Raw genomic sequence first — 10,832 nt, 5'->3', positions numbered from 1 at the left:
CTCCTACAGACTGGGCATTGCTGGCTGTGGCAGAGAGGCAGAAGGCAGCTGGTCACCTCCAGCTTGAGGGACGCACCTGGGGTTCAGCTGTCAATGCTGAGTCTTGCCCGGCTCCTTTTCCTTCTGTGGTTGGCCTTGCTGAGCCTTCAGCCTTGCTGGTCTCTGCCTCCTCAATTAGCTGAATTACGTCTTTCAAAGAGCAGTACCTGAGGAGCACAGGTCAGAAGAAACACGTTACTCTATTTTCCAGAGAAAGACCGGGCAGGGCACTTGTTTTTACTGTTGCTCCTCTAACGATCATATCTTATGTTCCCCTCCCTTCCTCTTCCTCCTGTTTGCGGCTTCCGGCTTTGGGCCATGTAAAGCTTTTTGTGAGTGCGCACTGCTCTCCTGTACCTCCGGCGCTGCCGCCAGCTTCCTGAGGACCAGCGTTAGCAAGGCTGCCCTTGGTCCTCCAAATGCTGACCACGGTGATGCGGTACTGTTGAGATGCAACGAGGCTGAGCCGGGCGGAGTGAAGCTCCCAACGGGCCCCAGGAAACAGGTCTGGGGTGCCTGGGAAGGGTGCTGGGGAAAGCGGCAGTAGCAGCCTGGAGGTGCCTGCTGGGTTGGGGCTGGGGGAAGGAGGTGCCGTTGGAAGGACGCGCTTGGGAGAAAAGCAGGTGGAAGGGCCATTCCTCTGCTTCCCTGCCAGTCGTGGAGGCAGCCAGCTGCCCTGCGTCACACTGGCTCATGGGTGTGCAAAGGTACCTCTGCAAGCTAGTGAGAGCCGGCCTCGCAGGAGGGACTGACCAGAGGAAACTGGCACTGCCTGGAAGTCTGTATTAAGCCTGGGAAAACAGTGCCAAGGGTGATGCACTTCCTGATCTGCTTCTAAGGAAGTGGATCACTTCCTTCCTCACCAAAGGAGAGAGCCCTGCACTGTGGGACTGAGCGTGTTCTTCCCTCTCGGCCCAGCTATCACCATGAGAAGACTTCTTGGAACTGTGAAGGGGTCTGCGTGGCTCGGGCTCAGCCCCGGTGCCTGCCGGAGCTTCCCATCCCTCACGCTCTGCCAGACACGCTGCGCCATGGCCTCTGTGCTGATGGCCGCCCTCCTCTCCCTACTGCTGCTGCTCCTCCCCGCACAGTGGAAATTGTGGCACAAACTCTCCAGGTAAAGCTGGTCCCTCGGGGGATGGCTGCAAGCAGGCCGTCTCCGCGGTCCGGCAGGGATGGGTCCTTAGGCAGCCCCGCGAGGCTGCTGCTTTGGTGGCAGTGGGAATAGTCTGGCTCTCCCACCCGCCCTGGGTGGACATGTCTGTGTTTCTCTCTGGAATGGCTTTGGCCTTGGAGTTTGTCAGGCATGGAAATAATTAACACCTGGGTTAACCTTTGCTCATGTTCTCTGCGGCTGACTGACTGCAGAACAGATCCCTGGTTTGGACTGCACCTGGGGACTTTACAGCAAAAGGGGCAGGCAGGACTCATCCTCCTGCTCCCTGCTTTGTAAGATGAGCCCAGATCTCCCCGTGCTCCCTGGACTGCGGGGTGGCTGGGGACAGAGAGTTAATGGGCACTTCCATCCCCAGGCCTGGCACTCTTCCTGCTAGCCCATAGCACCCTGCCCTGGCAGGACCCTCGTGGGTGCAGGCAGACCCAGAGCAGCACCTCCTCTGCAGGGACCGGCCTCTGTCGGTGCTTTAATCCTCGCCTTAGAGACCGCAGCCAAGCTGAACGGCCGGGGATTGGGAACAGGATGCAGAGCTTTGTGTCGCTAAGACAGCCTTGAGCCCAGGCCAGGGCAGAGGGACGCGGCCTGGGAGATCGGCTCCGTCAGCAGTGGGTTTGCTGGTTGCTCTGCTTCAGGCCTCAACGTCCCCTTGGCCGAGAGCTGAGGCAGGCGAGCAGAGGAGCTGGTGCGGGGTAGAGCTGACCTCCGCTGCTCTGCCAGCCAGCCCAGGCATGGAAGATGGTCCACGCTGCTCTGGAGGGTGACTGAGCGTTTCAGCCTAACGGCGCTGTGCAGCCGGGTGTGCTGCTCCTGGACCGGTGCCAGCAGGCCACAGGCTGCCGCCTGGCACCTCCCTCTGCCTGGGGCCGGCAGCCCCGGCCCTGCGCGCCCCGCCAGCCGCAGCCTCCTCTCTCTTCCCAGCAGGACTCCCATCAACTCTGAAGGGCCCGGAGCCCTTATGACAGCAGCCCCGGAGCAGGTGACGCAGCCACAACACAGACCCCCTGTTCCCACCTTGTGGCCACACCTTGGGGACACGTATGGGCAGGACAAGACCTATTGTAGCTCGGTACGGTTCGGCCCCCTGGATGGGGCACGTGTCTTCAGGTATCGGGTTGGGGCAGTGAAATTCTTCGATAAGGCATTGCCAAGGTCAGACTGGACTGTGCAGATAGGAAGCAGGGGCCCGAGGAAAGTCCCCATCAGCTCTGTCAGTGCCTCCTGACACAGGACACCTGCGGAGCTGCTGTCACATGCTGGCACTTGTCCTCTGTGCTTGCAGAAGTGCCCCAGCAGCATCAGGAAGAAGATTGTGACTACAGAGTTCAAGGACATCTTCCTGGAGACCATTCCAGTGCTGCAGTGGGCACAGCACGCCCGGGAGGACGAGTACCAGCGTCTCCGGAGATACACAGGGGCTCACGGCTGGAAGGAAGTCAGCTGGGATGGTGCGAGCGGGGCCGGGGCTCAGCAGGGGGCTGCGGGCCTGGACCCAGCACTGCCGTTGCCCTGGGGCAATCAGAGGGAGGTCTCGTCATGCAGAGGGGGAGCGGAGCGGGGCCACCCCAGGCCCCTTGAACAAGGCAGCAGAGCCCCAGGACTGAGTGCTTCTCAGGGGCTCCCTTCTCAGGAGCAGGGGACAGAGCGGCTGTTCCCAGCCTAGTGCCGTGTCTGGGGAAAGGCACTGGGCCGTCCCGTGCTGGGGAGACGTGAGAGCCCCGGGGGTCTCAGGTGTTTTCGCCTCCCTGCTCCCCTGTATTCACCAGCCCTCGGTCTGCGGTTTCAGTCCTGAAGGCATCTCTGTCCCTTCTGAACACGTCAGCCAACGGGTTCCTGTTTGACACCCGCAGCCAGGGGCCGGGTGCCCCTGCGCCCTGCATCCGCTGTGCAGTGGTGGGCAATGGTGGCATCCTCAACGGCTCCCGCATGGGCCGCACCATCGATGCCCACGACTACGTGTTCAGGTGAGGCTCAGGGACCGTGTGGGGCAGGGCTGAGCCCTGAGCTTCGACGGGGCCACCTCATTCCTGCCCTCTCCTCCACCAGGGTCAATGGGGCCATCACTGCAGGCTTTGAGAGGGATGTCGGCAACAGGACGTCCTTCTACGTCTTCTCCACCAACACCATGATGAACTCGCTGAACAGCTATGCTGCGGAGGGCTTCCAGCACCCTCCCCAAACGCTGGTGAGGGACCCACCTGCCACACCGGCTGCCCAGGGTGGCCAAGAATGGGGAGGGGAGAAGCCAAGGGCATGTGGCTGCCAGCTCCCCCTGATCATAACCTCCCAGCTTGGAGGGCTCTGCCCTGTCCCCAGAGCCTCCCGACCAGTCTCAGACCCCGTTCGTCCTGCCCACATGTGGCACAGGGGTCTCCCCCTGGCTCAGCAAGCATTTTCTTCCCTTGTTTGTCCCCAGGCTGGGGACAGTGCTAACCCTCACTGTGTTACCCTCAACAGGAGACCCGGTATGTCTTCCTCCCGGATCACGACCGAGACTACCTGCTGCTCTGGGCAGCTGTGACCCACCAGCGTGTGGACAGGGGCAGGGACAAGGGGGCCTGGTGAGTAGGGCGGTGCAGAGGAGGGATGGGAGCTGTCGTGTCCCCCTGCTTCTCTATGCAGCCCCTATCTCCTTGCAGGCCCCAGAAGTATTTTGGACGGGACCTGCTGGCAGAGAAGTTTAAGATGCTCCACCCAGACTTCATCCGTTATCTCAGGAACCGGTAAGGACCTCTGGGACATCTTCCAGGGGCCTCACCCCTAGCCGGAGCCCTTGGGTGCCCCGAGCGCTGCGGAGATGGAGCCACCAGCTGGGGAAGCGGCGGTGGGGTGGGACTGCAGCTTCTGCCCCCGGGCGTAGGCACGAGGTGGGGGGCAGCACGTCCCCCTGCCCCCAGACGCAGCTAGGACATCGCGGGGCCGGATGCGGTCGCTATGGACGTTCCCTAGCAACGGGAGCATCCTAAGGCTCCCGCTCTCCCTCTCCCCCTCTCAGATTCCTCTGGGCCGACATCTTGGCCACTCCGCAGTGGAAGCTGTACCGGCCCTCCACCGGGGCCGTGATGCTCCTGGCTGCCATCCACACCTGTGACGAGGTAGGCAGCCCCACTGCCGGCCGTCCCGCTCCGGCGGCTCACCAGGGGCTCGGCCTGGTCTCTCGGGGCTGGCACGCGCTGTGCAGCAGCTGACGTTCAAACGGATTGGGAGCTTTCGTGCCTGCAGCCTGCACCTCCTGCAGGGGCTGTGTCCCGGCCGTGCACGGCTCCCCACTGCAGCACACGAATGCTGCTGCTCTGTTGTGCCTGCCCTGCTCGGAAATAGGTGCCCGCTTCCTCCCACTGAAGGTTGTTTGGCAGCTGCATGTCTCCATGCAGCCCTGGGCCCTGCTCCCCGCTGCGGTCCGTGCATGCGCTGCTCGTGGTGCCCTCGGAGCAGCCGCGCTGGCCCCTGCTCAGAGCACGCGGAGGCACGGCGGCTCCTCCGCTCTCCCGGACGGACAGGGCAGGGCTGCCCCGGGCGCTTTGCGGGCGAGCAGTCCCCTGCCGTCCCCCATACGGCAGCGCGCCCGGGGCTGCCCGCATCGCTCGCTCCCTGTCCCGCCGACGCTCAGTGGCGCCGGCCCGGGGGAGCGCGGGCGGGCTCAGCCCCTGTGTCACGCAGGTGAGCGCCTTCGGGTTCATGACGCCGGACTACCAGGCGTACTCGGACCACTACTTCGACCGCACGTGCAAACCGGTGCAGTTCTTCGCCAACCACAACCTGCAGAAGGAGATGCAGCTGTGGCAGCGGCTCCAGCGCAGCGGGATCCTGAACCTCTACACCGGGAAGAAGGGGATGTGACAGCCGGGGGCGGCGCAGCCAGGAGCCGTGTCAGCCGACGCCTGCAGGGAGCCGGGCTGGATGTGCCGCCTGGCACGTGCGAGCTCGAATCTGAGACCCAGAGGAGGAAAATTGTCCTCTGCTGTCTCAGCATGTCCCCGGAAAGCCCGGAGGCAGCCCTTGGGACAAGATTGGGACCCAAGCAATTCGTGCAATGGATTTTGCCAGGTCTCGGCATGGCTCTGCCAGGGTAAGTAAGTGGAGGGGCATCCTCCTGCCAACCTCCTTCGTCCACAGCCGCCTGCCGCTGCCTGCAGCCCGTCCCCGCACATGGGGCTGCAATGGGCCTTCCTCCGAAAAGGGCTATAATAAGGTGCAGCCCCAGGGCCCCCTTGCCTCTCCTAGGGACGCTCTGCAGCACCTGGTCTCCTCCACCCCGCACCTCGGTTTCCCCAGCTGCGGAAGAGAGCTGCCCGCTGGCTCCGAGCGCTCTCTGCTCGCAGGCCCTGGCCCACGGGCAGCTCGGGAGGCCGGTGGAGCTGGCCCGGGCCCCCGGCAGCGCTGCTGGGGCGCTTCGGCCTCTCGCTCGCTCTCTCCTGCCGGCAGGGCTGAGCTGCCCCCCGTCTCCAAGCAAGGCAGAGCCGGCTCCTTTGTTCCAGCCATGCTGACCGGGGCTGACACCCCCTGCGCGCACTGGAACTGCTCCTGTTAAATCAATTAATCATGCAAAATCCGGCGTGGGAAAGAAGAGGGAAGCCAGGTCTCCCTTGTTCCCGGGCCCAGGGGGATTTGTCCTGCGCGCAGCCAGCACGCCGGGTGCAGGGAGCAGCCCTCCCCGTGGGCGCTGGTAGCAGAGCGCTGGGCCGGCCGGCCCTGCCGGGACGGGGTGAAGCCCCCGAGGGGGGACGGGCGTCGGGGGCCACAGGGCTGCTGCGCTGGCGCGGCCCCTCTGTGCCCGCAGGTCCTCCTTGGGGTGCAGCCGCCTCCCGGGGACCCGGCGCATCCTCCTGCGTGAAATGGGTTTGTGGGGGAATTTTGAACATGTTTTTACATCAACGTCTCCTTGCCGTTGAATTGCTGCGTGGGGCTGGGGGCGGCGTCAGCGCCTGGGGCTGAGCCAACTCAGGGCCGTGCCAGAGGGTTTCCGTCCTCCTCCGGCTCGGCCGAGGGCAGCTGCGCCCCTGCCTGCTCCCGGGACCCTCCCTCTCACCCCGCCCGGCCCGGGCACCTCTGCAAACCTCTTCCCGCGGGAGGGCTCTGCTGTGTCCCGGGGGTGCTGCACAGCCGGTGACCCCCGCTGCTGCAGCTGCCCCAGTGCTCATGTGGCCGCGGGTCCCCGGTGTCCGGCTGCGCCGTCCCGCTGCCGGCTGCGGTGCTGAGCTCCTGCACCCCGTCCCGGTGGAGCCGGCTCTCCAGCTCCTTTCCCAGTCTTCTCCTCCCCAGCATCACTCGAGCTAATTTCTAGGCCAGTGCCCGGTTCAGACATGAATAAATCAGCGGCGTTACATAACCGGTGATGCAGATTTGCACCGGATGGCTGCCTGCGCCCGGCTCCCGAGACGGTGCCCGACTTCCACCTCCCCAGGGCCGGGAACGCGAGCGGCGGGTCAGGCGCCGGGCAGGTTCACCAGCCCCACGGCACGAGCCCCGTCCTCGCCCCGGCCAGCCGGGCTCTTCGCGGCAGCGTGGCTGTAACCGGCTCTACCAAAGATCCCCAATTAAGGAGCCTCTCTCCCTCCGTGGATTAGACGGGATAAGCGGAGGCTGTTAGCTGGGAAGGAGCCAGGCTGCTCTGCCGGGAGAGGGCGGGAGTGGCGGGTGCTGCTGGCAGCCGGCGGGCGGCACGGTCGCCGCTCCGGCCGGTGCCTGCCCGGCCGAGGATTAGCCGCGGCCCCCGGACAAATCCGCCGGGAAGCTGGGGCGAGTTGGCGGGATCCGTTTGGGGTGATGTCCGCTCTGCTCCGCTCCGCCTGCTGCTCCCCTGCCCGGGGCCGCGGCACCGGCGCTGCCCGACCAAGGACGAGGACGGGGCCGGCAGCCGTCCCTCTCGCGGCCGGCCGCCCCCGGGGAAGTCGAGGCTCGCTGCGCCTCAGCTGGCGCCGGCTCACCGGCGCGAGGAGCGGGGCTGGCGCGGGCTTGGGGCCGCCCCGCTGCCGGCCCGGGGAGCCCGGCGCTGCCGTGCACGCTGCTCCCCTTCGTGTCCCGCGGCGCGGGGGCTGCCGCCGGCGGATGCTGAGCTGCCCTCCAGGTCCCGCTCGCCCTCCGGCTCTGGAGCCATGCCGGTCCCGCTCGTCCAAAGGCTCCGGCTCTTGCCTGGCAGAGCGCTGCAAAGCCGTCGTCGGCACGGAGCGGGCGCGCGAGCCGGGGCTGGCCGGCCCCTGTCCCCTCTGCGCGGCGGCACCCGGGGAGCCGGGGACCGTCCTGGGTGTGCAGGAAGGTGGCGGCCTCCGGGGACGGATGGCTCGGGCACGTGCAAACGCACCGGCGGCTTGGGGAGAGCAGGACGCGCGGCGAGAGGCGCCGGGCCGGGCTGAGGCCAGCGGGGTTCGCCCAGCGAGGGGCAGTGCGGGGGGACACCGAGCGGCACGCGGGGACGTGGCCCTGCGCGTGCAACCGGGGGGCAGGAAACCCCCGGGGTCGGCTGGGCCGGGGGCGATCGGGAGGGGGGTTACTGGGACGCCCCTGTGCCGAGCCCCGTCCGGGGGCCGGGCAAACCTCGCCAAAAAGGTGCAAACGCCACCAAAAAGGCCCCTGCAGTCCGCTGACAAGGGAAACGGCAAAGATGAGACCAGCTCTGGAGCGGCAAGATGCGGAGGCTCAGGGAGAAGGCGAGTTGGCTCCGAATGACAAGGCGAATGTTTATTCCCCGAGAAGTCTGTAATTTTTCTAAGCCCCGCATCTATTTGTGGCAACGTGACATGTGCAGCGTGGTGTTCTTTGCAAGCTTAAAGTCTTGTAAAAAATTAATCGCGCACGCAAAATTTGGCTTTAAATATTAAAACCAACTGGGGGGAAGCGTGAGCCCCGTGCTAAAAGCTGAGCGGGGCGCAGGGTGGGCTCGGGCCTCGGCCCTGCCGCCGGCTGCTGGGGGCCGAGGCGGCACCAGGAGCCCCGCGCGCAAGCCCCCTCCTAGGTGCTGGGCTGGTTTGCGGCGGGCGGGTTTGCACCCGCGAAGCAGCGTGGCTGCGGTGCTGGGCAAGAGCCTTGCCCGGGTTTTGGGCAGAGCCGGGCTGTTCCTGGGCCGGGGGGGGGGGTGCAGCGACCCCCCGGGGAGGCTGGAGCCAGCGGGAGCAGCGGCCCCGAAGTGGGTTCCCGCGGCGGCGAGGTGCTGGGTGCGGGGCAGACGGGGTGCCACCGATGCAGCACGTGCCCCGTGCACGCCGGGGTGGCGTCTGGGGCGGGGGTCCGGGGGCGGTGGCGGGGGGGGTGCAGAGATTTGGGGGCTGCACAGGCAGCCTGGGGGCAGCGGTGGGGTGGGGCAGGTCCTGCCACAGCCAGTCGGACCCGCGGCGCGGGGCTGAGCCGGGCAGCGCCCTCGTGGGACCCACGTGCACAGCGGTGCCCCTGCGGCCCCCCGGCCGGGCCCGTCCCGCGGGGCCAGGGAGGAAGGCGCTGTGGGTGCGAGTCGGCACCGAACGGCTCCACAGCCATGCTGGGGGGCTGCCCTGCCATGGGGCTGGGGGGCTGCCCAATCCCAGCTGCCATGGGGCTGGGGGGACCCCAGGTCCCCTGCCATGAGGTTGGGGGGGGAACCATGATGTCCCTCCATGGGGCGGGGGGGGGGCAAAATCCTCTGCCATGGAGCTGGGGGTCCCTGATCCCCCACTATGGGGATGGGAGTCCCAGCTGCCCTGCTATGGGGCTGGGGGTAATAGATCCTCTGCCATGAGGCTGGGGGTCCCCAGCTGCCCTGCCATGGAACTGGTGGGGTCCCAAATCCCCCACCATGGGGCTGGGGGCGGCTGCCCTGCCATGGGACTGGGGGTCCCAGCTTCCCCTCCATGGAACTGGTGGGGTCCCTGACCCCCCCCACCATGGGGTTGGGAGGGGACCCCCATATCACCTGAAATGGGGCTGGGCGGGGGGGTCCCTCATCCCCCAGTGTAGTGCTGGGGGTCTCATATCTCCTGAAATGGGGCTGGGGAGGTCCCTCATCCCCCCACCGTGGGGTTAGGGGTCCCAAATCCCCTGAAATGGGGCTGGGGGGTACTGGAGCCCCTGTCATGGGACTGGGGGTCCCAGCTTCCCCTCCATGGAACTGGTGGGGTCCGTGACCTCCCACCATGGGGTTGGGGGGGGACCCCCATATCCCCTGAAATGGGGCTGGGGGGGTCCCTCATCCCCCCACCGCGGGCTGGGGGTCCCAAATCCCCTGAAATGGGGCTGGCGGGGGTCCCTCATCCTCCAGTGTAGGGCTGGGGGTCCCAAATCCCCTGAAATGGGGTTGGGGGGTCTCTCACCCCCCCACCGTGGGGCTGGGGATCCCAAATCCCCTGAAATGGGGCTGGCGGGGGGGTCCCTCATCCCCCAGTGTAGTGCTGGGGGTCTCATATCTCCTGAAATGGGGCTGGGGAGGTCCCTCATCCCCCCACCGTGGGGTTAGGGGTCCCAAATCCCCTGAAATGGGGCTGGGGGGTACTGGAGCCCCTGTCATGGGACTGGGGGTCCCAGCTTCCCCTCCATGGAACTGGTGGGGTCCGTGACTTCCCACCATGGGGTTGGGGGGGGCCCCATATCCCCTGAAATGGGGCTGGGGGGGTCCCTCATCCCCCCACCGCGGGGCTGGGGGTCCCTCATCCCCTGAAATGGGGCTGATGGGGGGGGTCCCAAATCCCCTGAAATGGGGCTGGCGGGGGAGTCCCTCATCCTCCAATGTAGGGCTGGGGGTCCCAAATCCCCTGAAATGGGGCTGGGGTAGTCCCTCATCCCCCCACCGTGGGGCTGGGGATCCCAAATCCCCTGAAATGGGGCTGGGGGGGGGTCTCTCATCCCCCAGTGCAGGGCTGGGGGTCCCAAATCCCCTGAAATGGGGCTGTCGGGGGGTCTCTCATCCCCCCACCGCGGGGCTGGGGGTCCCAAATCCCCTGAAATGGGGTTGGGGGGGGTCTCTCATCACCCCACCGTGGGGCTGGGGATCCCAAATCCCCTGAAATGGGGCTGGGGGGGGTCCCTCATCCCCCCACCGCGGGGCTGGGGGTCCCAAATCCCCTGAAATGGGGCTGGGGGGGTCTCTCATCCCCCCACCGCGGGGCTGGGGGTCCCAAATCCCCTGAAATGGGGCTGGGGGGGGTCTCTCATCCCCCCACCGTGGGGCTGGGGGTCCCAAATCCCCTGAAATGGGGTTGGCGGGGGTCTCTCATCCCCCCACCGCGGGGCTGGGGGTCCCAAATCCCCTGAAATGGGGCTGGGGGGGGTCTCTCATCCCCCCACCGTGGGGCTGGGGGTCCCAAATCCCCTGAAATGGGGCTGGGGGGGTCTCTCATCCCCCCACCGCGGGGCTGGGGATCCCAAATCCCCTGAAATGGGGCTGGGGTAGTCCCTCATCCCCCCACCGTGGGGCTGGGGGTCCCAAATCCCCTGAAATGGGGCTGGGGGGGGTCTCTCATCCCCCCACCGTGGGGCTGGGGGTCCCAAATCCCCTGAAATGGGGTTGGGGGGGTCTCTCATCCCCCAGTGCAGGGCTGGGGGTCCCAAATCCCCTGAAATGGGGCTGGCGGGGGGTCTCTCATCCCCCCACCGCGGGGCTAGGGGTCCCAAATCCCCTGAAATGGGGCTGGCGGGGGGTCTCTCATCCCCCCAC

General features: G+C 66.6%; 1 protein-coding gene across 3 annotated transcripts; it reads left to right on the top strand.

The window, feature by feature from the left end:
* The first annotated feature begins 352 nt into the window (after positions 1-352).
* LOC104147854 (alpha-N-acetylgalactosaminide alpha-2,6-sialyltransferase 2-like) lies at positions 353-6,088 on the top strand. Of its 3 annotated transcripts, XR_011135504.1 has the most exons (11): positions 353-544; positions 958-1,156; positions 2,138-2,282; positions 2,496-2,661; positions 3,000-3,177; positions 3,260-3,398; positions 3,671-3,774; positions 3,853-3,936; positions 4,209-4,308; positions 4,874-5,282; positions 5,438-6,088. XR_011135504.1 is itself a non-coding variant. In XM_068913788.1 (10 exons), the coding sequence occupies exons 2-10, from the start codon at positions 966-968 to the stop codon at positions 5,051-5,053; spliced, it is 1,287 nt and encodes a 428-aa protein (XP_068769889.1). In that variant the 5' UTR covers positions 353-544; positions 958-965; the 3' UTR covers positions 5,054-6,088. The 3 variants fall into 3 exon arrangements, 2 of the variants coding, with proteins under 2 accessions (XP_068769889.1, XP_068769888.1); XM_068913788.1 differs by having other exon boundaries at positions 4,874-6,088; XM_068913787.1 differs by having other exon boundaries at positions 403-544; positions 2,135-2,282; positions 4,874-6,088.
* Positions 6,089-10,832: the final 4,744 nt, after the last annotated feature.

Source organism: Struthio camelus, chromosome 19 (assembly GCF_040807025.1).
Source record: "Struthio camelus isolate bStrCam1 chromosome 19, bStrCam1.hap1, whole genome shotgun sequence".
Lineage (NCBI taxonomy): Eukaryota > Metazoa > Chordata > Aves > Struthioniformes > Struthionidae > Struthio > Struthio camelus.
The sequence above is the reverse complement of the archived record's forward strand: the minus strand, read 5'-3'. Positions and strand labels throughout refer to the sequence as shown.

Excerpts from the sequence above, each read along its gene's own strand:
- LOC104147854 (XM_068913787.1), top strand. The coding sequence starts at position 966 with ATGAGAAGACTTCTTGGAACTGTGAAGGGGTCTGCGTGGCTCGGGCTC. Across the intron at positions 3,178-3,259 it reads GCCCACGACTACGTGTTCAG|GGTCAATGGGGCCATCACTG; the intron begins GTGAGGCTCAGG and ends CTCCTCCACCAG. Across the intron at positions 4,309-4,873 it reads CCATCCACACCTGTGACGAG|GTGAGCGCCTTCGGGTTCAT; the intron begins GTAGGCAGCCCC and ends TGTGTCACGCAG.